A 23,489-nucleotide genomic window follows, 5' to 3' on the forward strand; every position below is an offset into this window, starting at 1 on the left:
AAAACTATGTAGGTATACATTTTTAGCTATTTAAACTTTACTATATATACTATATATTTTGTCAAGAAATATCTTTTTGTAATGAGTTTTGTAAGTTATACATTTTTATTATACTTATGAATTAAGTACTATTCTTTAAATACAAATATAATGAAAAGATCATTAATTGAAGAAGGTCAAGCTGAGCACTGTGACTCACGCCTATAATCACAGCACTTTGGGAGGCTGAAGTGGGGGCAGATCATTTGAGGTCAGGAGTTCAAGACCAGCCTGGCCAACATGGTGAAATCTTGTCTCTATCAAAAAATACAAAAATTAGCCGGGTATGGTAGCGCACGCCTGTAGCCTCAGCTACTTGGGAGGCTGAGGAGGGAGAGTTGCTTGAACATAGGAAGTGGAGGCTGCAATGAGCTGAGATCGAGCCACCGCACTCCAGCCTAGGTGACAGAGGGTAATTCTTGCTTAAAAAAAAAAGAGAAAAGAAGGTCAGGGTGAGGGGGCAAATTTCCCATCAAAAAAATTTAAGTTTACACACATCAGGCAATAGAATAGTCCAAATATTTCATCTAAACTATGTTTTATCTTACAGGTCTCAGATGAAATTTGTTCCAAGAGTTTATAGGGAAAATTGTATTTACATTGTTTTATTATTAACATAAATAAGCCCTCCTTCACTCCCCAAAGGATTGAAAGAGCTAAATTAAATGATCAATAAATGAATATCAAACAAGTCAGAAAGTAGTAAAAGAAGGAAAAAACCAAATTCAAGACAATATAAAGTATATAGAAATCATTAAAAAATATAAATGATGGGTCAAACACTAATTACCTTTCCCTGATATTCTGCAAGTAGCCCTCCATAGTCCATTCTAAATACATGGTGTAGCACCTAAGGCCACGAAGGTCTAATGACATTATGGTCACCCACACTTCAAATTTACCAACCTCAAGAATCATTTTATAGACTTCCAAACATATATTTAATATTGTTTTAGAACTTCTTTATCAATCTTGACTCAAATAAGTTGGAAGTATTCATCTTTTTTTACAAAGGAGAGCAATGGCTCAGTAGAAATGTATTTGTACAGTATATGAGATAACAAAATGCCCTCACACATATTTCCTCATTTGAGTCTCATAACAATTTCACAAGGGTTGGACAAATATTACTTCCATTTTATTTTATTTTATTTTATTAGAGACAAGCTTTCTCCATGTTGGTCAGGCTAGTCTCAAACTCCTGACCTCAGGTGATCCGCCTGCCTCGGCCTCCCAAAGTGCTGGAATTACAGGCGTGAGCCACTGCACCCAGCCTTATATTACTTCCATTTTAAAAATAAAGAAAGAGAGCGGCCTGGCACCATGGCTCACACCTGTAACCCCAGGACTTTGGGAGGCAGAGGCAGGCGGATGGCTTGAGCCCAGGAGTTCAAGACCAGTCTGCAGAACATGGCAAAATCTGGTCTCTACAAAAAAAATAATAATATAAATAAAAGAAAAAAATAACAGAGTAACAGCATCAGAAATAGTTAAATGGCTTGCCTGAGGTTATAACTAACTAACCACATCTTCTGTAGCAGGCTCTTAGTTCTCTCCATGGTACGGTGTGACATTCAACAACTGATTTGCAACTACCTAGAAGGCAGCAAAGGAACTTGGTGGGAATCAACATGACTCCATAGGAAAAATATTTTCCAGGCCAATTTAATTTCCAACAAGAATAAAGCATCATCTATCTTCCCACCCTAACCTGCCCCTCCTGCCTACCCTGTCACCCAAGCACCCAGGCAAGAAGTCAGAGTCTCTGAAGAATCCTTCCTCTTTCTCACCCACACATAAAAACTGGAAGAATTATACCCTGTCCTATTTCCTAAATAACTCTCAATCTGACTCTTTTCCTCCATTCCTGCTACCCTAATTCGGACCTCCATCATCTCCTGTTTGAACAGCCATAACACTCCTAACTGGTTTAGCAACTTAAAGGCTACTAGGATCTAAAGATAGTATAAAATGCATACTGGTGTCTTTGCCTCCATTTTACCCAATTCAATACATCTATAAAACCTCTACATTTATCTTTCTAAAAAGAGTAATCTGCTTACATCATTTTCCTGCTTAAAACCCTTCCATGGCTCTCCACTGCCTGTACAGACTATAAATACAAACTCGACCGTGTGGCTGGCACAAAGTCCTTCATCATCTGATCCCAGCCAACGTGCCTTTCCAGACCTTCTCACTCCCCCAGCTCCCACACACATCCTCTGCTCCAGGCACAGTGAACACCCACTACAAAGAAGACAAACAGGTTTAACCTCACATGCCACATCCAAATAATTGGTAGTGGCCAGCTAAAGCATCCTGTTGAAAACTCTGAGGCTGCTTATAAATTCAGCAGCAAAAAATGTGATAACTGATTAGCAGTTGTCTGCTTTTGGCATGGGGAAGTGGGTGGCAGCACAAATGCTGCACTTGCCATCCATGTACTGCTGCTCTCTGAGCACCATACAATGTCCTCCACATCTCCAAGCCTTTCCACTTACTGCTGCTTCTGCCTCACATATTCTTCCTTTTATGCTACAGCCCCATCCTGGAGACCTCCAAAAACCGTATCTCCCCTGTAACACTCGCCTACTGTCACCAGGCAGGGTCAGCCAATCTCTTCTCTGGGCTCTCATAGTTTTCTGCACATCTTTATTATTTTAGAATTGCTGCACTGTACTGTGTTAGTTTCTGCATCTATGAGATTCTTGAAGGTATGAGTGTACTTTATCACTCTTTGTGTCATCAACATCCAGCACAGTGCACTTAGAAGGCACTAGAATGAATGAAATGAATACATAAAATCATGTAATGGGAATAGCTCTAACATGGTATTTTCACTAAAAATCCAGGAAGATATGACCAAACCCTGGGACCAGGCAACCTATGGGGATTGTTAGTGACATTCTAGCACTACCCACCAATTCTGTTTATATTTTATCTCTCTGAAATACAAGATATTAAAGGAGTATATTAGATAGAAACTTGATTCTAATTAAAATAAGAGATGGGCGAGAAAATGGAAAATATGACAGAAAAAGACCATAGACTTAATTTTCAAAAATGCACTTAGGCTGGGCGCCGATGGTTTACACCTGTAATCCCAGCACTTTGGGAGGCCAAGGCGGGCAGATCACTTGAAGTCAGGAGTTTGAGACCAGCAATCAACATGATGAAACTCCATCTCTACTAAAAATACAAAATTAGCCAGGCATGGTAGCACATGCCTGTAATCTAAGCTACTGCCACTCTGAGGCAGGAGAATTGCTTGAACCCGAGAGGTGGAGGTTGCAGTGAGCCAAGATCACAGGACTGCGTTCCAGCCTGGGCAGCAAGAGCAAAACAACTCAAAAAAAAAAAAAAAAAAAATAGGCCAGGCGCGGTGGCTCAAGCCTATAATCCCAACACTTTGGGAGGCTGAGGCGGGCAGATCATGAGGTCAAGAGATCGAGACCATCCTGGCCAACATGGTGAAACCCCGTCTCTACTAAAAATACAAAAATTAGCCGGGTGTGGTGGCACGCGCCTGTGGTCCCAGCTACTCAGGAGGTTAGGCAGAAGAATTGCTTAAACCCAGGAGGTGGAGGTTGCGGTGAGTCAAGATTGTGCCACTGCACTCCAGCCTGGCGACAGAGCAAGACTCCGACTCAAAAAAAAAAAAAAATGCATTAGCACAATTAGTATAAAAAGACCTAAGAGTCACAGTTTTCAGAAGCCAGCAGTTTGGTATTATCAGGAATATAATCCTGTTCCATATACCTAACACTAATCAAATCCTTTTTAAATTTATACTAATGTTTCATATTGGTTTTAATTTTAAACGTTTGTGAGACACAATCACTTTGGAAAATTTCAGGCAATATCTACTTATGTTAACCATACACCATGAATTGGCAATTACACTTTTAGGCATATATTCAACAAAAGCCGACATTTGTTCACCAAAAGACGTGTGGTAATGTTCATAGTGGCACATTATTCATATTATCCAGTAAGTCGATATTTGAAACCCAAATATCCATCTAGAGTTTGAACATCAAAAATAACTAAACTCTTTAACATTTCTTCTTCCATCTTAAAAACAGGCCAGGCACAGTGGATCATACTTGTAATCCCAGCACTTTGGGAGGCTGGGGCAGGAAGATCACTTGAATGGGGTTTGAGACCAGTCTGGGCAACATAGTGAGAGACCAGTGTAGTCTCTCCAAAAAAACAAACAAACAAACAAACAAACAAACCAAAAAAATTAGCCAGGAGTGGTGTCGTGCATCTATAGTCCCAGCTACTCAGGAGGCTAAAGTGGAAGGATCACCTACCTGTATTCAGGAGTTCAAAGTTACAGAGAGCTACGATCACACCACTGTACTCCTGCCTGGGCAACAGAGCAAGACTCCAACTTTAAAAAATAAATAAACAAAAACAAAACAATAAGCAACAAGCATACCCAGTCCTAAGATCATTGGAGAACACCATTCACCAATAAAGGAACAAGAGCTCCCTGGAAATATGGCTGACTCTAGGGTTGGGGCAGGAAATATACAAGATGAGCCTTGAAACGTCTTGTAGTGCCAGAAAGCAAGCACACGCTCCACCAGACAAAAGGAAGGCTGCTTATCAAAGGAACACAGGAGCCAAGCCTAAGGAGAACCAAATAGTCATGGCAGGAACAATCTGAGTAACAAAACAACCGAAGTACCAAATATATGTCAATCCAGACTAATATAAACAAATGATTGAATACATAAGTAAATGGGAGAGAAGGCACAAATCTTCCTCACAGAATTCAAAATAACTTTAAGAAGACATTCACACCATCAGGAGGTGGTTTAATTACCTGGCCCCATCCTTGAATGCAGGCTGGAATTAATGACTCTTTTCTAAAGATCAATATACAGAAAAAAGTAGACATAGTCACATTTTAGTGGAGAAACCTGACAAACACTGTCTTAATCAAGTGTCCAGGTTATAATAACCACTGATGTCACATGGATATCACGTACCCCAATATGAAGTGATGAGAAGAACCCTTCACCTCACTGGTATTCTTCCCACAAACCTATAACCCAGGCTAGCCATAAAAATATCTAGCAAGTCCAAATGGAAGGACATTTTACAAAACAGCTGACCAGTAGTCACCTAGACTGTCAAGGTCATGATAAACTGTCACAGACCAGAAGAAACTAAGGAGACATGATGACTAAATGCAATATAGTTTCTTGAATGGGATTTCTGCAATGGAAAAAGGACATTAATAGAAAAACTGGGGAAACCCAAATGAAGTCTGGAGTTTAGTTAATAGCAATGTATCAATGTGGCTTTTTAGTTTTGACAAATATACCACAATAAGATAAGATGTTAACATTAGGGAAACTGGGTGAGGGGCAAATAAGAATTATCTGCATTATCTTTTCAACTTTTCTGTAAGTCTAAAATTATCCCAAAATAAAAAGTTTGGTCACGCCCGCAATCTCAGCACTTTGGGAGACTGAGGCAGGTGGATCATTTGAGGTCAGGAATTCAAGACCAGTCTGGGCAACATTTTTCTCTACAAAAAAATAAAAAAATAAATTAGCCAGGAGTGGCAGCACACACCTGTGGTCCCAGCTACTTGGGAGGCTGGGGTAGGACAATTGCTTGAACCCAGGAGCTGAGGACTGCAGTGAGCTATGATCATACCACTGCACTCCAGCCTGAGCGACAAAGACCCTTTCTAGTTCAAAAAAAATTTTTTCACTAAAAATTCCCACTACATTTGGTAACACAGTATTTCCTTCACAGTTTTAAAGAAATATCTGAAAGAAGACATTTTCTTTTTTTCTACTTAGCCAAGTGGTAAAAGGGAAATTATACAGCTCTAATGATACTGTTATAAAAGTAGGATGAGAACTGCTGTTATTTTACAGAACCAATGATGCAGGAGAGTGAATCTGACCTTCCATATATAACAAGCAGAGTGCAACTCATCATCTCTTATCAACATATAGTCCTTGATAGGTCATTGATTTTTTTCTTCTAAATTTTAGTCAAAGCTCTTATCGAGGCCAATGGTTTCCTAAGAGTACTAACTTGAGGACTAACATCTGTAGATGACTGAAATCTTTCTGCTGTTTCCTTCTGCAAAAGTAGAAACACAGATACAAAACCACAAATGCATTATTCCAAAATTTCTCCCCAAAACTCCTGGACCCCTCTCTTATAACCCAACACAAGCAGAAATACATTGCTGGGTAAATTGGAGCCAAAAGTGACAGCAGGCCAGGCTTGGTGGCTCACGCCTGTAATCCCAGCACTTTGGGAGGCCGAGGCAGGCAGATACTTGAGGCCAAGAGTTAGAGACCAGCACGGGCATATGGCAAAACCCCGTCTCTTACTAAAAATACAAAAATTAGCCGGGCGTGATGGCACACACCTGTAATCCCAGCTATTTGGGAGGCTGAGGTACAAGAATTGCTTGAACCTGAGAGGCGAAGGTTGCAGTGAGCCAAGATCATGCCACTGCACTCCAGCCTGGGCAACAGAGTAAGAGTTCTCTGTCTCAAATAAACAAAAAAATAAATAAATAAATAAAAGTGACAGCAGACCAGGCATGGTGGCTCACATCTCCAATTCCAGCACTTTGTTAGGCCAAGGCGGACAAATCACTTGAGCACAGAAGTTCCAGACAAGCCTGGGCAACATGGCAAAACCTCCAACTCTAAAAAACTATATAAAAATTAATTACCCAGGCATGGCAACACATGCCTGTAGTCCCAGTTACTCAGAAGGCTGAGGTGGGAGGATTGCTTGAATCTGGGAGGTCAAAGCTGCAGACCAAACCACAGCATTCCTGCCTGGGTGTCAGGGCGAGACCCTGTCTCAAAAAAAAAAAAAAAAAAAAAAAGTGACAGCAATCTTATCCAATTATGGCTAAAATCTTAATTTTGCAAATGAACATCTAAACATACTGTTAAAGCTCCTCCCACACACTTAGAAGGGGCCTGTGTAAATAAAGGGACTTGAAGTTTATTACATTCATGGTAAATTTACCACTGTGTTTATGTTTTATTTTCTTTAATGACTAGAACTATTTACCCTTATATAGAACACTACTTGTACATAGTAGGAACTCAATGCATAATTGTTAGATTGAATTAACCTGACATATTTGAACTTATTATTCAGAGAGGACAATTCTTATCTATTACTGTAACTGATGAGGCATTTCACCAACCTCTAATTCTACCATTCACACCCACTATCTACTCTGGAAACCTACATATATACTTCATATATTCCTTTCCTTTAATGACCAGGAAGAGAACACAAGAAATACAGAATGAGTGGACCAATAAAAAGTGTTTTAAAACATTTTTCACTATTTCAAAATATTTATTCTCTCTTTAAAATCAAATAGTATATTATTCCAAGACCATCTTCCCCTCCAAATTAGCATGAACCTTGCTGAGCAGGTTGACTGATCATATCCTCTTTTCAAAACCCAAACAAAGCCTGAATGTTCCCTATACCAAGAAACCATTCTCAAGGGATCTCTTTATTAGTATGCACACAGGCATTCATTGTTCCTTTCAGGAAAACCTACTACCAACCTTAAGATTACTTTAAATCAATATATAGTCATAATTTAAAAAATATTCTTTAATACACCTAAACTGAAGGTACATCAAAAATTTTGAAACCAAAATTTAAAATAAATGATTGTTGTCAGATGGATATTTAAGTCCTGAAAGACTATGAGACCACACATGATTCTAATCTCTAATACTACTGCTTTTAATAATTCTTTGTGGCATCCCAAAAAAGCAAATGCTTTTTAACCATGTGAAGATCTAGACTATAACCTAAATTGTATCAGTTACTATCTTCTAAAGACCCTGTGTGCCAAAATGTGCTCTAACTGCCAGTTAGGTATACTTATGAGTATATGAAGAGCCTTCGTGTCTTTAACCCCTTAATTAAGGGTGTGAAAGTTAAAACTTCATCAACTTGTATCTAATAAACTTTCCCAAACAATAAAGTCCTATTATGACTACAACTGCATAAACACTGGAGAAAATAAAATGTTAAATAAGCCACCTAATAAGAATCATAAACTCTCTTGATTCTAAGCAATCTATCCTCCTGTCATCACAGAAACACTTCTTAAACATACTGTTCATTTTAAGATGTTATTCATAATTTAATCATTTTTACTTTCAAGAGATCCTCTAAAGAGCTTCCTTTTTCTTGAATGTATCTCCTTCTGTCCTATATCACACTGCTTTTATGGCCAGGCTAGCAATATGGCTCTAAGTTTTATCTGAATGCTAAATAAACTTACGAATTCTTCATTTTTTTCCTTCATTGGTCTCATTTCCATGCCTCCGACACCTTTCATCATTTTTCTATTTTTCTTTAGTACATTTCTACTTATTTCATTCAAACTGAATCTAACCATTCTCAGATGTATTAATACTGTTAAAAGTAAACAAGAATTAAAATCAATTACTACATTCAGCCCCCCAGAAAGTCAGTAAAGCCTGTGGAGTGCTATTTCTTCCCAAGGACTAAATGGAGTGATACTGCTGGTACTGGCGAGAACCAACACGACTCATTCAGCTCAACAACAGAGTTGACAATGGCCTGTAGAAGGATTCACTCATATGAGGATTACAGCCAGAATCCATTTCTCCATCCTGAACACAATCCTGGGCACCACCATCATTTGCTAGACCAGTGGTTCTTAACTGGGATGATTTTGCACCCTAGGGAACATTTGGCAATGGATAGAGACTTTAAATGTCACAGTTGCAGGGGAGGGGCTTCCTGGCATCCAGTGTTAGAGATTAGATCACGGACTCTGCACAGGACAGCCATCACAACAAAGAATTATTCAGCCAAAAATGCCAACCGTGCCGAAGTTAAGAGACCCTGACCCTGACATTTACCCCAATTCTTGGTAAAAACATAAAACAGCTGAAGACTAGAGACAGTATGGTGGTGAGAAAGGACCACAGGATTAGGGGAAGAAGGAAACGAAAACCTACTGAATACCTGCTATACAGCAAGTCTGGTCACTTGACATCTATTATCCTCACTTATACCCCTACCCTGTGAAAACAACAATATATTCTGCTTTTACACAGAAGGCTATACTCAGAGGGATTGGGGAACTTACTCAATGTCGCTCATCTAGGAAGGGGAGGAATCACAATACAAATTCAACCAAATGTCTCATTCCACAATACTACAAAGCCTAGAGACTAAAAGATTGAGATTTGATTCAAAGAATCAAATCATTGAACTTCCCTGAACCTCCATTGAGAAAATAAATCAGGATGGGCGCCTCACGCCCGTAATCCCAGCACTTTGGGAGGCCTAGGCAGGCAGTTCACCTGAGGTCAGGAGTTCAAGACCAGCCTGACCAACATGGAGAAACCCCGTTTCTACCAAAAAATATAAAATTAGCTGGGCATAGTGGTGTATGCCTGTAATCCCAGCTACTGGGAGGCTGAGGCAGGAGAATAGCTTGAACCTGGGAGGTGGAAGTTGCAGTGAGCCGAGATGGTGCCGTTGCACTCCAGCCTGGGCAAAAAGAGCAAAACTCCACCTCAAAATAAATAAATAAACCAATATATAATATGTGAAACATAAATGTTGCAGATTGCTAACTACATATAATCATAATAAATACAAGAAAAAGAAAGTGTTTTTAAAAAATGTATTTTTACTTATTTTCCCCAACTCTTCCCTACAATGGAAGTCTTATGAATACAAATACTCCTTAAAAACAGAAAAGAGAGGCTGTAGTGGCTCATGTCTGTAATCTCAGCACTTTGGGAGGCCGAGGTGGGTGGATCAGAAGGTCAAGAGATCGAGACCATCCTGGCCAACAAAGAAAGAAAGAGAGAAACAAAAAAGGAATACATTTTAAGTGTGCACAACACCAAATTATTCAAGTTTAAGAATCAAGATAAAATGTTCAGAAGACTTTGTATCTTCCCGAGCCGTGCAACTATTCTTAAATCTCATGAGGAAATAAACTAATATTTTAGTATGAACTTCCTAAATAATTTTAGTCATTAGAAAATGGTCAAATTTGTATCAACAACTTTGATTAGGCCTTCTCCATAACTGGTAGCACAGGTCATGAGCAGAACTGAGAAAGAGAATTAAAAATCTATTAGGAATTGTAGAGAACAATTCTACTCACTATTCACTCCATAAAGACAGTTTATTATTCTGAGGTCAACATGTTATCACTCACACTAGTGACGTAAAAAATAATCCATTTCAACATAAGGTTCAGACCAAAAAAAAAAAAAAAAAACCCACCCACCAGAATCTATCCATCTTTGACAATGAAAGTACACTACTTTGAGATTAAGTGACAGCCAATGTAAACTGGGGGCGGGGGGCTGCTCTCTCCAGAAATCACCACTACCAATGCTGCTTCTAAAAGCAGGTTGCACACAACCATTTTTCCTCTGGAAATAGCTAAATACCAAGGCATGACATTCTGGTTTTTTTATTTTTGAGACGGGGTCTCGCTCTGTTGCCTAGGCTGGAGTGCAGTGGCATGATCTTAGCTCACTGCAGCCTCTGCCTCCCAAGGTCAAGCAATTCTCCCACCTCAGCCTCCCGAGTAGTTGGGATTACAGGAGCACAGCACCATGCCCAGTTAATTTTTGTATTTTTAGTAGAGACGGGGGTTTCACCACGTTGGCCAAGCTGGTCTCAAACTCCTGACCTTAGGTGATCCACCCACCTCAGCATCCCAAAGTGCTGGTACATGAGCCACCGCGCCCGGCCAACAATGCTGTATTTTATAAATGCATGTTTTTATACCAATTAATACACTATAAATTATAATTGCAAGTATTTCCCACTTAGATTAAGTCCAAGTTTAAAAGCAGTAAGTCCAACAGAAAAAACTATTTGAAATAGTTTCAAAAGAATTATGAAAGATGGCTTTAAATAAACACATTGTTTACCTGACACTAAGAAATAAAAGATAAAAACTTATTCTGGTGGAACTGAAAGAGTAACTATAATCTTGAATACCGTTCAAATCAAGTTAGACAAGGGTTTTCATTAAATGTCATTTTACTAATTCGATACTACATTTTTCATCTTAAGCATTTTGACACTTCCATCAACTTTCTAAAAGTGAAGGTGGATTGTTTTTCTATGTTTTTAATAGACTTGCCTCTCAAAAGAAGGAATTAGATAAAAACTGATGGGAGAAACCTTTTCTCAACCTCCGCCTCCACTTCATCAATGAGCATCTGAGTAAACCTTCGCTATAAATTACTGTTTAGTTCATAATCCTGAAAAATGTACATTGGACAATGACGTAACTAAAGCCCATTTTCTCTATATATCCAGACATCCTGTCAACTTTTTACTTTACAAGCCTGTTTTCCATCACAACGAATTTTCACATACAGGAATGTAATCGGTATTTTCTAATGTCCAGGAGCCAAAAATAATTATTTAGTCTATTTTTCCATTTCTCCCCAAATACAGAATTCTCCTCAAGGTTCAGAATCATCTTTACATTTCTGAACCGAGAAAATGTTGTCTAATGTGAAATACTGCTAGCTTCCGGGAGGAGTGCGGTGTTCCCGACAGCGGCTCTGAGGACCCTCAGGGAGCCCCTGCGTGAAGCCTGTGGTGCCCTCCCCACCCCGCGAACCTGGCCGTGCGTCAGCAGCCACGGAGTGAGGCGCACGGGCAGCTGGCTCGGAGCAGGGACCAGCCCACCGCTCCCAAACGCGCCGCGGGCAGCTGTCGTGCGGGCTGTACAATGACTAGGGCCCCCCGACCCGCAGGCCCAGGCCCACCAGGCCCGCCTCGACGCCCTCCGCACAGCCTATTTGAGCCGCAGCCCTCCCCGAGGCTTTGATCTCGGAAAAGCTCCAGCCGGGCCACGGCCTGACGCCGCCCTCCCCCAGGGCCCGGCCGGAGCCTCCTGGGGGTCTCCTACGGCAAACTGGAGGTGGCAGGGGCGGAAGGGACAGGGACTGTGAGGATAAAGCGGCCTGACCGGGGCTGTTCCTAGAGACTGCGAGGGAAAAGGGCCCGGCGGCCTCACCCGCAACGGGAGGCGGCTCTCCCGCGTTGTCGGCCGCGGGCGACAGGGTGACGGCGCCGTCCCTCCAGACGCGGATCTGCGCAGCCGAGCACACGCGGAGGCCGGGCTGGCGGCGGCGGGCGGCGGCGCGCAGGGAGCCGCAGCACTGGTAGCACACAGCCCACGCCTGCTCCTCGTTGATGGGCTGGTTGTAGAGCCGCAGGATCTCCTCCAGGCTCAGTGCGTCCTGCGAGCCCCCGGCATCGCCGCCTGCTGCCCCCGGCTCCCGCGGCCCCTCGCCGCCCACCGCCTCAGCCTGCGGCTCCCCGCCGCCAGCCGGGCCGGTGGCCTGAGCCATCGCGCGGGTGGGCGCTGCGCTCGGCAGTAGCGCCGTATGCCGGCGTCTTCTCAGCTCCGGAGCATCGTTTCCGCGCGCCACCGCCTCCTCATCCCCCGAACCGCCGCCGCCCAACGCGGCCGCGCGCGCCGCCACCGGGACAAGGCGAGGGCCCGGGAGGCGTGGGCGAGCAGAGGGCGGCGAGGACACGGCTGCAGACCCGGGCAGCCAGCAACCGGCCGGTAGCGACGCGATGGCGTCCGGCGTCCCGCCCCGCCCCGCCCCGCCCCGCCTCCCCCGCCCCGCCCCGCCCCGCCTCCCCCGCCCCGCCCCGCCCCGCCTCCCCCGCCCCGCCCCGCCCCGCCTCCCCCCGCCCCGCCCCGCCCCGCCTCCCCTCGCCTCGCACCGCCCAGCGCCCGCCCCTCAGGGGGCCGCACGGGCCGGGGGTTGCGCGCTCGGGAGGAGACGCACTGGCAAGAGGGCCTCGAGGCGGGATGGCTGCACGATCTGGAGCGGGCCGCAACCCGAAGGGCTTGCAGAGTCGCAGGTGGTGATGCGCGGTCGGGGAGCGCGGCCGCAAGGGACGGACAGCTGGGGGCGCGGAGGTGAGGGCGGCGACGCACGGTCCAGAGAGGACGCGAGGCCGGGAAAGGTGTGCAGGGTGGTGGGGCGTAGGGGACACGCGGGGCCAGAGGCGGGAGGGCAATCGGGAGCTAAGGGGCAGTAGGGGGTGTCGCATTTATCAGGGACGCCCTCTGCCGACTCTGACGGGGTCCTGAGCGCGCCAACCCGGGTCATTGCCCTGCACAGCGGGAGAAGTCACCGCATTGAAGTTCCCTAGGCGCTGGATGGCCGAAGATCTGGTTGAGAGCTTGAACCTGCCTGGAGCAGATGCCTAAGAAAACGCAGGCCCACTGAAGCCTCCCTGCTGGGCCCTAAACCCTGAAAGCCTCCCGCAGTTTACCCTGACCCCGCGCCGGCTCTGTGCGTTTTCCGATTTCTTGTTGGTTGAATACCTCCCTCTCCACTCCCAACTTCAGGGTAAGCCCCATGAAGACTGGGATCTTTACGAGTTTTGCTCACTGACTTCTCCCAAAAGCTAAATCAAGGCCTGGAATATAAGCATCTAGTACATAATTTGCAGGTGCTCCAGTACCACACTCATCACAACATGTGGAATGAATATCACAGTGGTAAAATTGAACTGAAGGCAATTAGCCATAGAAAGAAAAAATTCCGGGAGCGGTGGCTCACGCCTGTAATCCTAGCACTTTGGGAGGCTGAGGCGGGCGGATCAGGAGATCGAGACCATCCTGGCCAACATGGTGAAACACTGTCTCTACTAAAAAAAAAAAAAAAAAATACAAAAAATTAGCCAGGCGTAGTGGTGCTCACCTGTAGTCCCATCTACTCGGGAGGCTGAGGCACAGGAATCGCTTGAACCGGGAGGCGGAGGTTACGGTGAGCCGAGGTCGTGCCACTGCACTCCAGCCTGGCGACAGAGCAAGACTCCATCTCAAAAAAAAAAAAGAAAAGAAAAGAAATTGAAAGAGGGTGGTGCTCAGTGGCTCACGACTGTAATCCCAGCACTTTGGAAGGCTGAGGCAGGTGGATCACTTGAGGTCAGGAGTTCGAGACAGCCTGGCCAACATGGTGAAACCCTCTATCTACTAAAAATACAAAGAAAATTAGCCGAGTATGGTGACGAGCACTTGTAATCCCAGATACCCGGGAGGCTGAGGCAGGAGAATCGCTTGAACCTGGGAGGTGGAGGTTGCAGTGAGCCAAGATGGCACCACTGTACTCCAGGCTGGCGGACAGAGCGAGTCTGTCTCGAAAAAAGAAAGAAATTGAAAGAGGAGAAGAAAGCTCCCCAGGCAACTTATTATAATTTCACTACAAGAAATACAAAACAGGCCCGGCGCGGTGGCTCAAGCCTGTAATCCCAGCACTTTGGGAGGCCGAGGCGGGTGGATCACGAGGTCAAGAGATCGAGACCATCCTGGTCAACATGGTGAAACCCCGTCTCTACTAAAAATACAAAAAAAAAAATTAGCTGGGCACGGTAGTGCGTGCCTGTAATCCCAGCTACTCAGGAGGCTGAGGCAGGAGAATTGCCTGAACCCAGGATGCCTGAACCCAGGAGGCGGAAGTTGCGGTGAGCCGAGATCGCGCCATTGCACTCCAGCCTGGGTAACGAGAGCGAAACTCTGTCTCAAAAAAAATACTACTAATAATAAATAAATAAATAAACATTCTCAAATTTTGCTATTTCAAAAGTTTATCCTGTGTGGATTTTGAAAATACAGACTGGCTTAAAATATTTTGAACGTGCCAGGAAAAATAAAAATGAAGGTCTACTTTTATGGACAACACTACCACCTACTGGCTTTATGGGAAACTGCTGTCCATTGCACGTGGACAACTACAGCCAAAAACGTTTTTATCTTTGCCTTACCCACCAGTAAACAAGATAAGTGGGTTAATAAACTGAGGAATCTACGAGCCATTCACCTGCTAACCCCAGCACAGGGCAGTAAATAAATCTTGAAGACAACACAGGGAAGGAGCAAGTGAGTGAAGCAAAGAAAAGGAAATCCAAACTTTATCTTTTAAAAGATTATTTTTTTAATCATCCCTCTAATCAATGGAAAAAGATTCATTCTTTGTTTCTTTGTTTGTTTGTTGTTTGTTTGTTGGAGAGGGAGTCTCACTCTGTCACCCAGGCTAGGATGCAGTGTTGCGATCTCGGCTCACTGCAACCTCTACCTCCCGGGTTCAAACAATTCTTGTGCCTCAGCCTCCCAAGTAGCTGGGATTACAGGCACACACCACCATGCCTAGCTAATTTTTGTATTTATAGTAAAGACGGGGTTTCACCATGTTGGCCAGGCTGGTCTCAAACTCCTGACCTCAAGTGATGCACCCACCTCAGCCTCCCAAAGTGCTGGGATTACAAGTGTGAGCCACTGCACCCAGCCAAAAGATGCATTCTTAAAACAAATTTGCAACACTAGGATTTTCCTTGAGTGATGATTTTTTTAAATATATACACATTTTAAGAGGGGAGCATTACTGCACTGAATCACAGGAAGGTTATATTCAACAGAAGGGCCTTTTTGTGTGTGTGCCAAGTACCAATTCATGGCTATGATATACTTAAAGTAAATATTTTGCCCTTGTGAGCATATATGTAATTAAGTTGAGGCAAGATGATAAGTAGAGTATTGTGTCATATTCCTTCTCTACAAAAATAAAGGAAAATCTTTAAAATCCTAACTGTCTTCTAAGTATAGTTATACAGCAAGAACACTTGACACTTTTTTGGTATAAAGACTATAACTTACTAACTTCTAAATGATTTTCAGTACTCCTTAAAATTTCGATAAGCCAGCCAGGCACAGTGGCTCATGCCTGTAATCTCAGCATTTTGGGAGGCTGAGGTGGTTAGATTACCTGAGGTCAGGAGTTTGAGACCAGCCTGGCCAACATGGCGAACATCTCTACTAAAAATACAAAAGTAGCTGAATGTGGTGCCAGGTGCCTGTAATCCCAGCTACTTGGGAGGCTGGGGCAGGAGAATCACTTGAACCCAGGAGGCAGAGGTTGCAGTGAGCGGAGATCCCACTGTTGCACTCCAGCCTCTGCGACAAGAGCGAAACTTTGTCTCAAAAAGAAAAGAAAAAGCGAAACTTTGTCTCAAAAAGAAAAGAAAAACTTGATAAACCTTACCTTCATCCATCATCACAACACTCTGAAAGTGACTGCCGACCACTCAAAGGTTACCAGTGATTGATATCTTCTCCTTGGAGTTCAAGCAACCACGTGGAATAACAGCACCTTCCCAGTTTCTCGTTTTCAATTCAAATTCAAAGATTCGGGGCTGGGTGCAGTGGCTCATGCCTGTAATCCCAGCACTTTGGGAAACTGAGGCAGGCAGATCACTTGAGGCCAGGAATTTGAGACCAGCCTGGCCAATATAGTGAAATCCCATCTCTACTAAAAATACAAAGAAAATTAGCTGGGCATGGTGACACATGCTTATAATCCCAGCTACCTGGGAGGCTTAGGCAGGAGAATCACTTGAACCCGAGAAGCAGAGGTTGCAGTGAGCCAGATTGCACCACTGCACTTCATCCTGGGCAACAGAGCAAGACTTCATCTCAAAGGAAAAAAAAAAAAACAAAAATCCAAAGATTCAAATGCCTTTATGTTCAGGATATTTTGTTCCTAATTTTAGTCATTGATTGTATTTTTACTCTGACTTCACATTTAAAATGTCTGAACAACTCAAATCAACATTTAAATGTCTTTTTTAGAGGGCTGTGAAGTCCAGCGTGTTACTCTGATTATGATTTTGTTTTTGTTGATTTTATTTATTAAAAATGGAATCCTCGACTTTTTAAATATTTATTTATTATTCTTGTAGAATAAATGTGCTTCATGCTTCATACTCTGGAGGTACTGGCTACGCTGCTCCGAGTCTTTCAGGGAGCACCATCACCGTGCAGCCCAAGCTTTTCCCAGATACTTCTGGACAGGTGCTCCTAAGAGGCACATTCACCTAGAAAAGTGCACCAGAAAGGAAAAAAAGCATATTTTTTAATATTGTAATGTAAATTTTCATTGCCCACAACTGTAATACCTTATACTTCTATAGTGATATACTTTTCAAAATGTACTTTTCAAGGCCAGGCGTGGTGGCTCATGCCTGTAATCCCAGCACTTTGGGAGGCTGAGGCGGGCAGATCACCTGGGGTTGGGAGTTCAAAACCAGCCTGACCAACATGGAACACTCGTCTCTACTAAAAATACAAAAAATTAGCTGGACATGGTGGCACATGCCTGTAATCCCAGCTACTGGGCAGGCTGTGGCAGGAGAATCACTTGAACCTGGGAGGCGGAGGTTGTGGTGGGCCGAGATTGAGCCATTGCACTCCACCCTGGGCAACAAGAGCAAAACTCCATCTCAAAAAAAAAAAAGTGCTCTTTAGTTGTACTACTTGAAGGGTCAGATATTATTTTTCCTATCTTACAGAGGAGAAAATACAGTCATAGGACAAAATCCAGAAGCAGTAAATGAAACAGGTGGGACTGAAATCCAGGCCTCCTGACCAGCTCAGCTCTTCCTCCTACATTACAGCGTCCCTCTACACTCACACAGAGCAAGAATAAAGTCCTGAGGCCAGCCGTGGGGGCTCACACCTGTAATCCCAGCACTTTGGGAGGCTGAGGCAGTAGCATCAGTTGAGCTTACAAGTTTGAGAGCAGCCTGGGCAACGTGATGAAAATCCATCCCTATAAAAAAATTAGCCAGGCATGGTGGTGCAGACCTCTAATCCCACCTGCTCAGGAGACTGAAGCACAAGAATTGCTTGAACTCAGGAGGCAGAGGTTGCAGTGAGCCAAGATCATGCCACTGCACTCCAGCCTGGGCAACAAGAGTGAGACCTTGTCTCAAAAAAAAAAAAAAGAAAAAGAAAAAAAAATTTTTTTAGGAAAAGTAGAGGATTGGGGTAAAATGTATGAACAATAGTGTATCAGTGGGTTCATGAGAGGCCCTGGAAAATACTAGGCTAAACAATAATCATGCTTCACCTTCTTAATGTGGTTCTACTTTAAGACAATTATTTATAAACCAATTAGATAGAGGATGTTCTGATTCTGAATATAAGTGTAGTTATTACCTTCAACTAGTTAAGATTTGATTTGGAAAAGATCTCATAAATATGAATTTTAGGCCAAGACACTATTTTATGCTTATGGAAATTGGAGCCTGCAGAAGTTAAGTGACTTACCCCAAATTACTGCTAGTTGGCCTGAGAAAATTCAAATACATTTCCTATAACACAAACTTTCCAAATCCTCTTTTAGAGCCATATTACAGAATTCTGATCAGATTTCAAACGTTAGGACAAGCAGTAGCTTGCTCCTTAATTCCAGTGGGAAATAAAAAACAAAATAAGGCACAGAAATATCTTTTCTTTGAGACAGGGTCTTGAGGCCAAGGCTTAAGTACAGTGGCATGATCTTGTCTCACTGCAACCTCCATCTCCCAGGTTCAAGCAATCCTCCCACCTCAGCCTTTGAGTAGCTGGGACCATAGGCACACACCATCTGGCTAACTTTTGTATTTTTTGTGTGGTGACACCTGCCTAACTTTTGTATTTTTTTGTAGAGACGTTGTTTCACCATGTTGCCCAGGCTGGTCTGGAACTCCTGAGCTCAAGTGATCTACCCACCTCTTCTTCCCAAAGTGCTGGGATTACATGTGTGAGCCACCACAACTGGCCACAAAAATATCTTTATTTTGTAGCAAAGTTTGATGTTTGACAATAATTGCTTAAAAATGGAGATTTCTTGATAAAATTTTAACACACCAGAGTTTTGTGTAAAGAAAAGTGTTCGGACTGAATTATACTTTGCTGATGAAACAACGCAAAATTTTTTTTTTCAAGCCTCTGTTATTTAATTTTTCCTGATTGTGTGCGTGCGTGTGTGTAGAGACAAAGTCTCATTCTGTTGCCCAGGCTGGATGGAGTGCACCGGTGTGATCATAGCTCACTGCAATTTTAATTCCTGTGCTCAAAAGAATCCTCCCACTTCAGCCTCCTGAGTAGGCTGGGACTACGGGGATGCACCACCACGCCCTGCTAATTTTTTTGTAGGCGGGGTGTGGTGGCTCACGCCTGTAATCCCAGCACTTTGGGAGGCCAAGGTAGGCGGATCATATGGTCAGGAGATCAAGACCATCTTGGCTAACACAGTGAAACCCCATCTACTAAAAATACAAAAATTAGCTGGGTGTGGTGGTGCACACCTGTAGTCCCTCTACTTGGGAGGCTGAGGCAGGAGAATTGCTTGAACCCAGGAGGTGGAGTTTGCAGTCAGCCAAGATCCTGCCATTATCCTCCAGCCTAGGTGACAGAGCAAGACTTCATCTCAAAAAAAAATTTTTTTGTAGAGAAGGGGTCTCAGTCTGTTGGCCAAGCTTATCTCAAATTCCTGGGCTCAAGGGATCCTTCTGCCTTGGCCTCCCAAAGCCCTGGGATTATAGGTTTGAACCACTGTGCCTGGCTAATTTGTCCTGATTTTTTTTTTTTTTTGAGATGGGGTCTTGCTCTGTTGCTCAGGCTGAAGTGCAGTAGTGCAGTCTCAGCTTATTGCAACCTCCACCTCCCAGTAAGAGGTTCAAGCAATTCTCCTGCCTCAGCCTCCCGGGTAGCTGGGATTACAGGTACTGGCCATCACTGCCGGCTAATTTTTGTATTTTTAGTGAAGACCGGTTTGTTTCACCATTTTGGCCAGGCTGGTCTCGAACTCCTGACCTCAAGTGATCCACCCACCTTGGCCTCCCAAAGTGCTGGGATTACAGGCCTGAGCCACCACACCCAGTCTGTCCTAATCTTTATCGGGGAAAGATGGCCCTGTCTTGTTGCTCAAAAAGGTGTTTTTCCCTAATGTACAGGTAGAGGTCTAGAGCTGCTCTGGGCTCTTGTATTCTATTTTGACCCTGTGAGAGCCTCATTTCTCGTCCAAGGTCAGCATGTAACCAACTTACATATGGCTTCCCTTTAATTCAACTAGCTATTTAATGAATTCAGCACATTCCAAATGTGCTAACATGCTAGGCTTTAAGCTTTGCCTTAGTAATTTTTGTAGAAGCGTATAGGTAAAAGTATAGGTGTGGTGGCACGTGCCTGTGGTCCCAACTAGTCGGGAGGCTGAGGTGGGAGGAGGAGGTTTCAGTGAGCTGAGACCATGCCTTATTCGTTAGTTGTGCTTTTCCCTTAGGATTTCCCCCAAACTATTCTGTTAACTGGAATTCTTGTCCTCCTGATCTTTTGTATAAACAGCCACTGATGGAGCACCATGTCCTCCCCTTATGTGCCATACATGTTCATGCCTCTCAGGAGCTAGAAATGTAACCCTCGCTCCTACTCTCAACCTAGCAGTCATAATCCTTCTTAAGAGATGTTGAAAGAAAAATTGTTGACATTGAAATTCATAAAAACGTGACATCCCAGAGCTTAACCTAAAGTTATAAGAGAGTAAGGTTTTTTTTTTTTGAGATGGAGTTTCACTCTGTCACCCAGGCTGAAGTGCAGTGGTGCAATCTCGGCTCACTGCAACCTCTGCCTCCCGTGTTCTTGCAATTCTTCTGCCTCAGCCTCCCAAGTAGCTGGAACTACAGGTGCACGCTGCCACACCTGCCTAATTCTTTGTATTTTAGTAGAAACGGGGTTTCACTGTTTTGCCCAGGCTGGTCTCAAACTCCTGAGCTCAGGCAATCTGCCTGCCTTGGCCTTCCAAAGTGCTGGGATTACAGGCATGAGCCACTGTGCCTGGCCAAGAGTGAATCTTTTAAACAAACTTGACACTATTTTTTTTTTGAGATGGAGTTGCACTTTTGTTGGCCACACTGGAGTGCAATGGCATGATCTTGGCTCACCGCAACCTCCACGCCCTACAACACCCCCTCCCCCGCACCACCACCACCATTTCAAGGGATTCTCCTGCCTCAGCCTCCCAAGTAGCTGGGATTACAGGCATGTGCCACCATGCCTGGCTAATTTTGTATTTTTAGTAGAGACAGGGTTTCTCCATGGTCAGTCTGGTCTCGAACTCTCAACCTCAGGTGATCTGCCTCAGCCTCCCAAAGTGCTGGGATTACAGGCATGAGCCAACATGCCCAGCCAACACTATTATTTTAATGGTATCAAAATTGTTCCTTTGCAGCTGGGCACAGTGGCTCATACTTGTAATCCCAGCATTTTGGGAAACTGAGACAGGAGGAATGCTTGAGACCAGAAGTTAAAGACCAAGTGAGACCTCATCTCTACAAAAAAAAAAAAGTTTAAAATTAGCCAATCATGGTGGTATACACCTATAGTCCTAGCTACTTAGGAGGCTGAGGCAAGAGGATCACTGAGCCCAGGAGTTCTAGGTTAAAGTGAACTGTGATCACGCCGTTGCACTCCAGCCTGGGTGACAGAGTGAGACTCCGACTCAAAAAATTAAAAAATTATTATCTTGCAAAATTTTCTAAGTAATGATAATTCTTCAGCTGTGATATTGTCATAATGCCATGGACGTTTTCAGGGTTAACAAAATTGTACAGTATTCTTTTTTTTGTTTGTTTTGAGTCAGGGTCTCCCTCTGTTGCCCAGGCTGGAGTGCAGTGGTACAATCATGGCCCAGGGAAGCCTCGCAACATCCTGCCTCAATTAATCCTCCCACCTCAGCCTCCTAAATAGCTGGGACTACAGGTGCACACACCACACCTGGTTAATTTTTTTCTATTTTTGGTAGAGTTAGGGTTCTGCCACATTGTCCAAACTGGTCTCGAACTCCTGGGCTCAATTGATCCACCTGCCTTTGCCTCCCAAAGTGCTGGAATTACAGGTGTGAGCCACTACACAGGGCCTAAAAAAAAAAAAAAAAAAAAAAAACTTTTGAATAGATTTATTCTACCACGTTTAAAACAACCTCTACTTATCATATACAATCTTAAAAATTCCATAGATTATTGAAATTAAGCTAATGTAAATCTCAATCTGATTCTGACAAATGAAGAGGTATATGGAAAACAAACACCAAACAAAAATAATATGTATATGGAAACCCTAGAGCAAACACTAAAACCCTCAAAAATTGGTGATTTAAAAAAAAAAGACAAAAAAGTGATGAAAACCATTAAAGAAATTAAAGTGTTAAATTATAAAATATTATTTTGGGTTGGGCATGGTGGCTCACGCCGGTAGTCCCAGCACTTTGGGAGGCTGTGTCAGGAGGATTGCTTGAGGCCATGAGTTTAAGACCTGTATTTGAGTGAGACCCTGTATCTACAAAATATTTTAAAAGTTAACTGGGTTGGTGGTACATGCCTGTAGTCCCACCATCTCTGGATGCTGAGGCTGGAGGATCTGATGAGCCCAGGGGATCTGTTGAGCCTACGAGTTTAAAGCTGCAGTGAGCTATGATCTCACCACTGTACTCTAGCCCTGACTACATATTGAGACACTGTCTCTTGAAATTAAGAAAATGTAATATTCACTTAACACAGAAGAAAGCAGTAGACCTGCAGGTGCTTTCTGATCTTAAATAAAAAAGCAAAACAAGAAAGCACTAAGGGAGAAATAAAGGAGAAAAAAATGCATGAGATAGAAAACTAAAATGGCAAACACAAATCCAGCCATATCAATAACATTAAACATGAATGGGGCAGCCAGACGTGGTGGCTCATGCCTGTAATCCCAGCACTTTGGGAGGCTGAGGCAGGAAGATCATGAGGTCAGTAGATCGAGACCATCCTGGCCAACATGGTGAAACTTCGTCTCTACTAAAAATACAAAAATTAGCTAGGTGTGGTGGCGCCTGCCTGTAATCCCAGTTACTCAGGAGGTGGAGGCAAAAGAATCACTCGAACCTAGGAGGCGGAGGTTGCAGTGAGCTGAGATCGCACCCCTGCATTCCAGCCTGGCAACAGAGTGAGACTCCATCTCAATAAATAAATAAATAAATAAATGTAAGGTTTGTTCTTGGGTTCTTGCCGAGTTTAAAAGGAAGAAACTGAGGCCAACACAAGAAGATCCAATGTGAAGGAATTTATTCAGCTCCCGGGCAAGGTTCTGCAGTCCGACAGGAGGGACTGGAGAAGTCGCATGGACTCCTGTCAGACGTGGGGTTTTATAGGGAGTGAAGGAGCTCGATTGGTTGTGGGAGAGCAGGACTACTATTGGGTAAGGTTACAAGCCTTTGTTTGCATACAGGACTTGGCTGCTATTGGTTAGAATTACTCGGCTGGTATTGGCTAGAAAGACTCGGCTGCTATTGGCTAGAAAGACTTGGCTACTATTGGCTAGAATCACAAGACCCCGCTTGCATACTGGGTTCCTTAAGGGAAAGCCAGGCTGTGCGAGAAGGGGAGAAGGGAACATGCCCAAGCATGTCCAAGCTTTTGGACAAAGGCGGGGGGCGGTGTGCGTCCAAGCTCCCAGTGAGACAACTGGCCTTACAATAAATGTGAATGGGGCTGGACCAGTGGCTTATGTCCATAAT

The 23,489-nt window shown here is 43.7% G+C and overlaps 1 protein-coding gene across 2 annotated transcripts in view; it reads right to left on the bottom strand.

Moving 5' to 3' along the window:
• SPIRE1 (spire type actin nucleation factor 1) overlaps positions 1-12,690 on the bottom strand; it is a 224,313-nt gene extending 211,623 nt beyond the window's left edge. For both annotated transcript variants that reach the window (XM_064379430.1, XM_064379429.1), the window contains exon 1: positions 12,113-12,690. In XM_064379430.1, the coding sequence (XP_064235500.1) occupies positions 12,113-12,449 (337 nt within the window). In that variant the 5' untranslated portion in view covers positions 12,450-12,690. The remainder of the gene's footprint in view (positions 1-12,112) is intronic.
• Between the last annotated feature and the right edge of the window lie 10,799 nt (positions 12,691-23,489).

This window comes from Aotus nancymaae, unplaced genomic scaffold (assembly GCF_030222135.1).
Source record: "Aotus nancymaae isolate 86718 unplaced genomic scaffold, 86718_ANA_hifiasm-v0.15.2.pri h1tg000020l, whole genome shotgun sequence".
NCBI lineage: Eukaryota > Metazoa > Chordata > Mammalia > Primates > Aotidae > Aotus > Aotus nancymaae.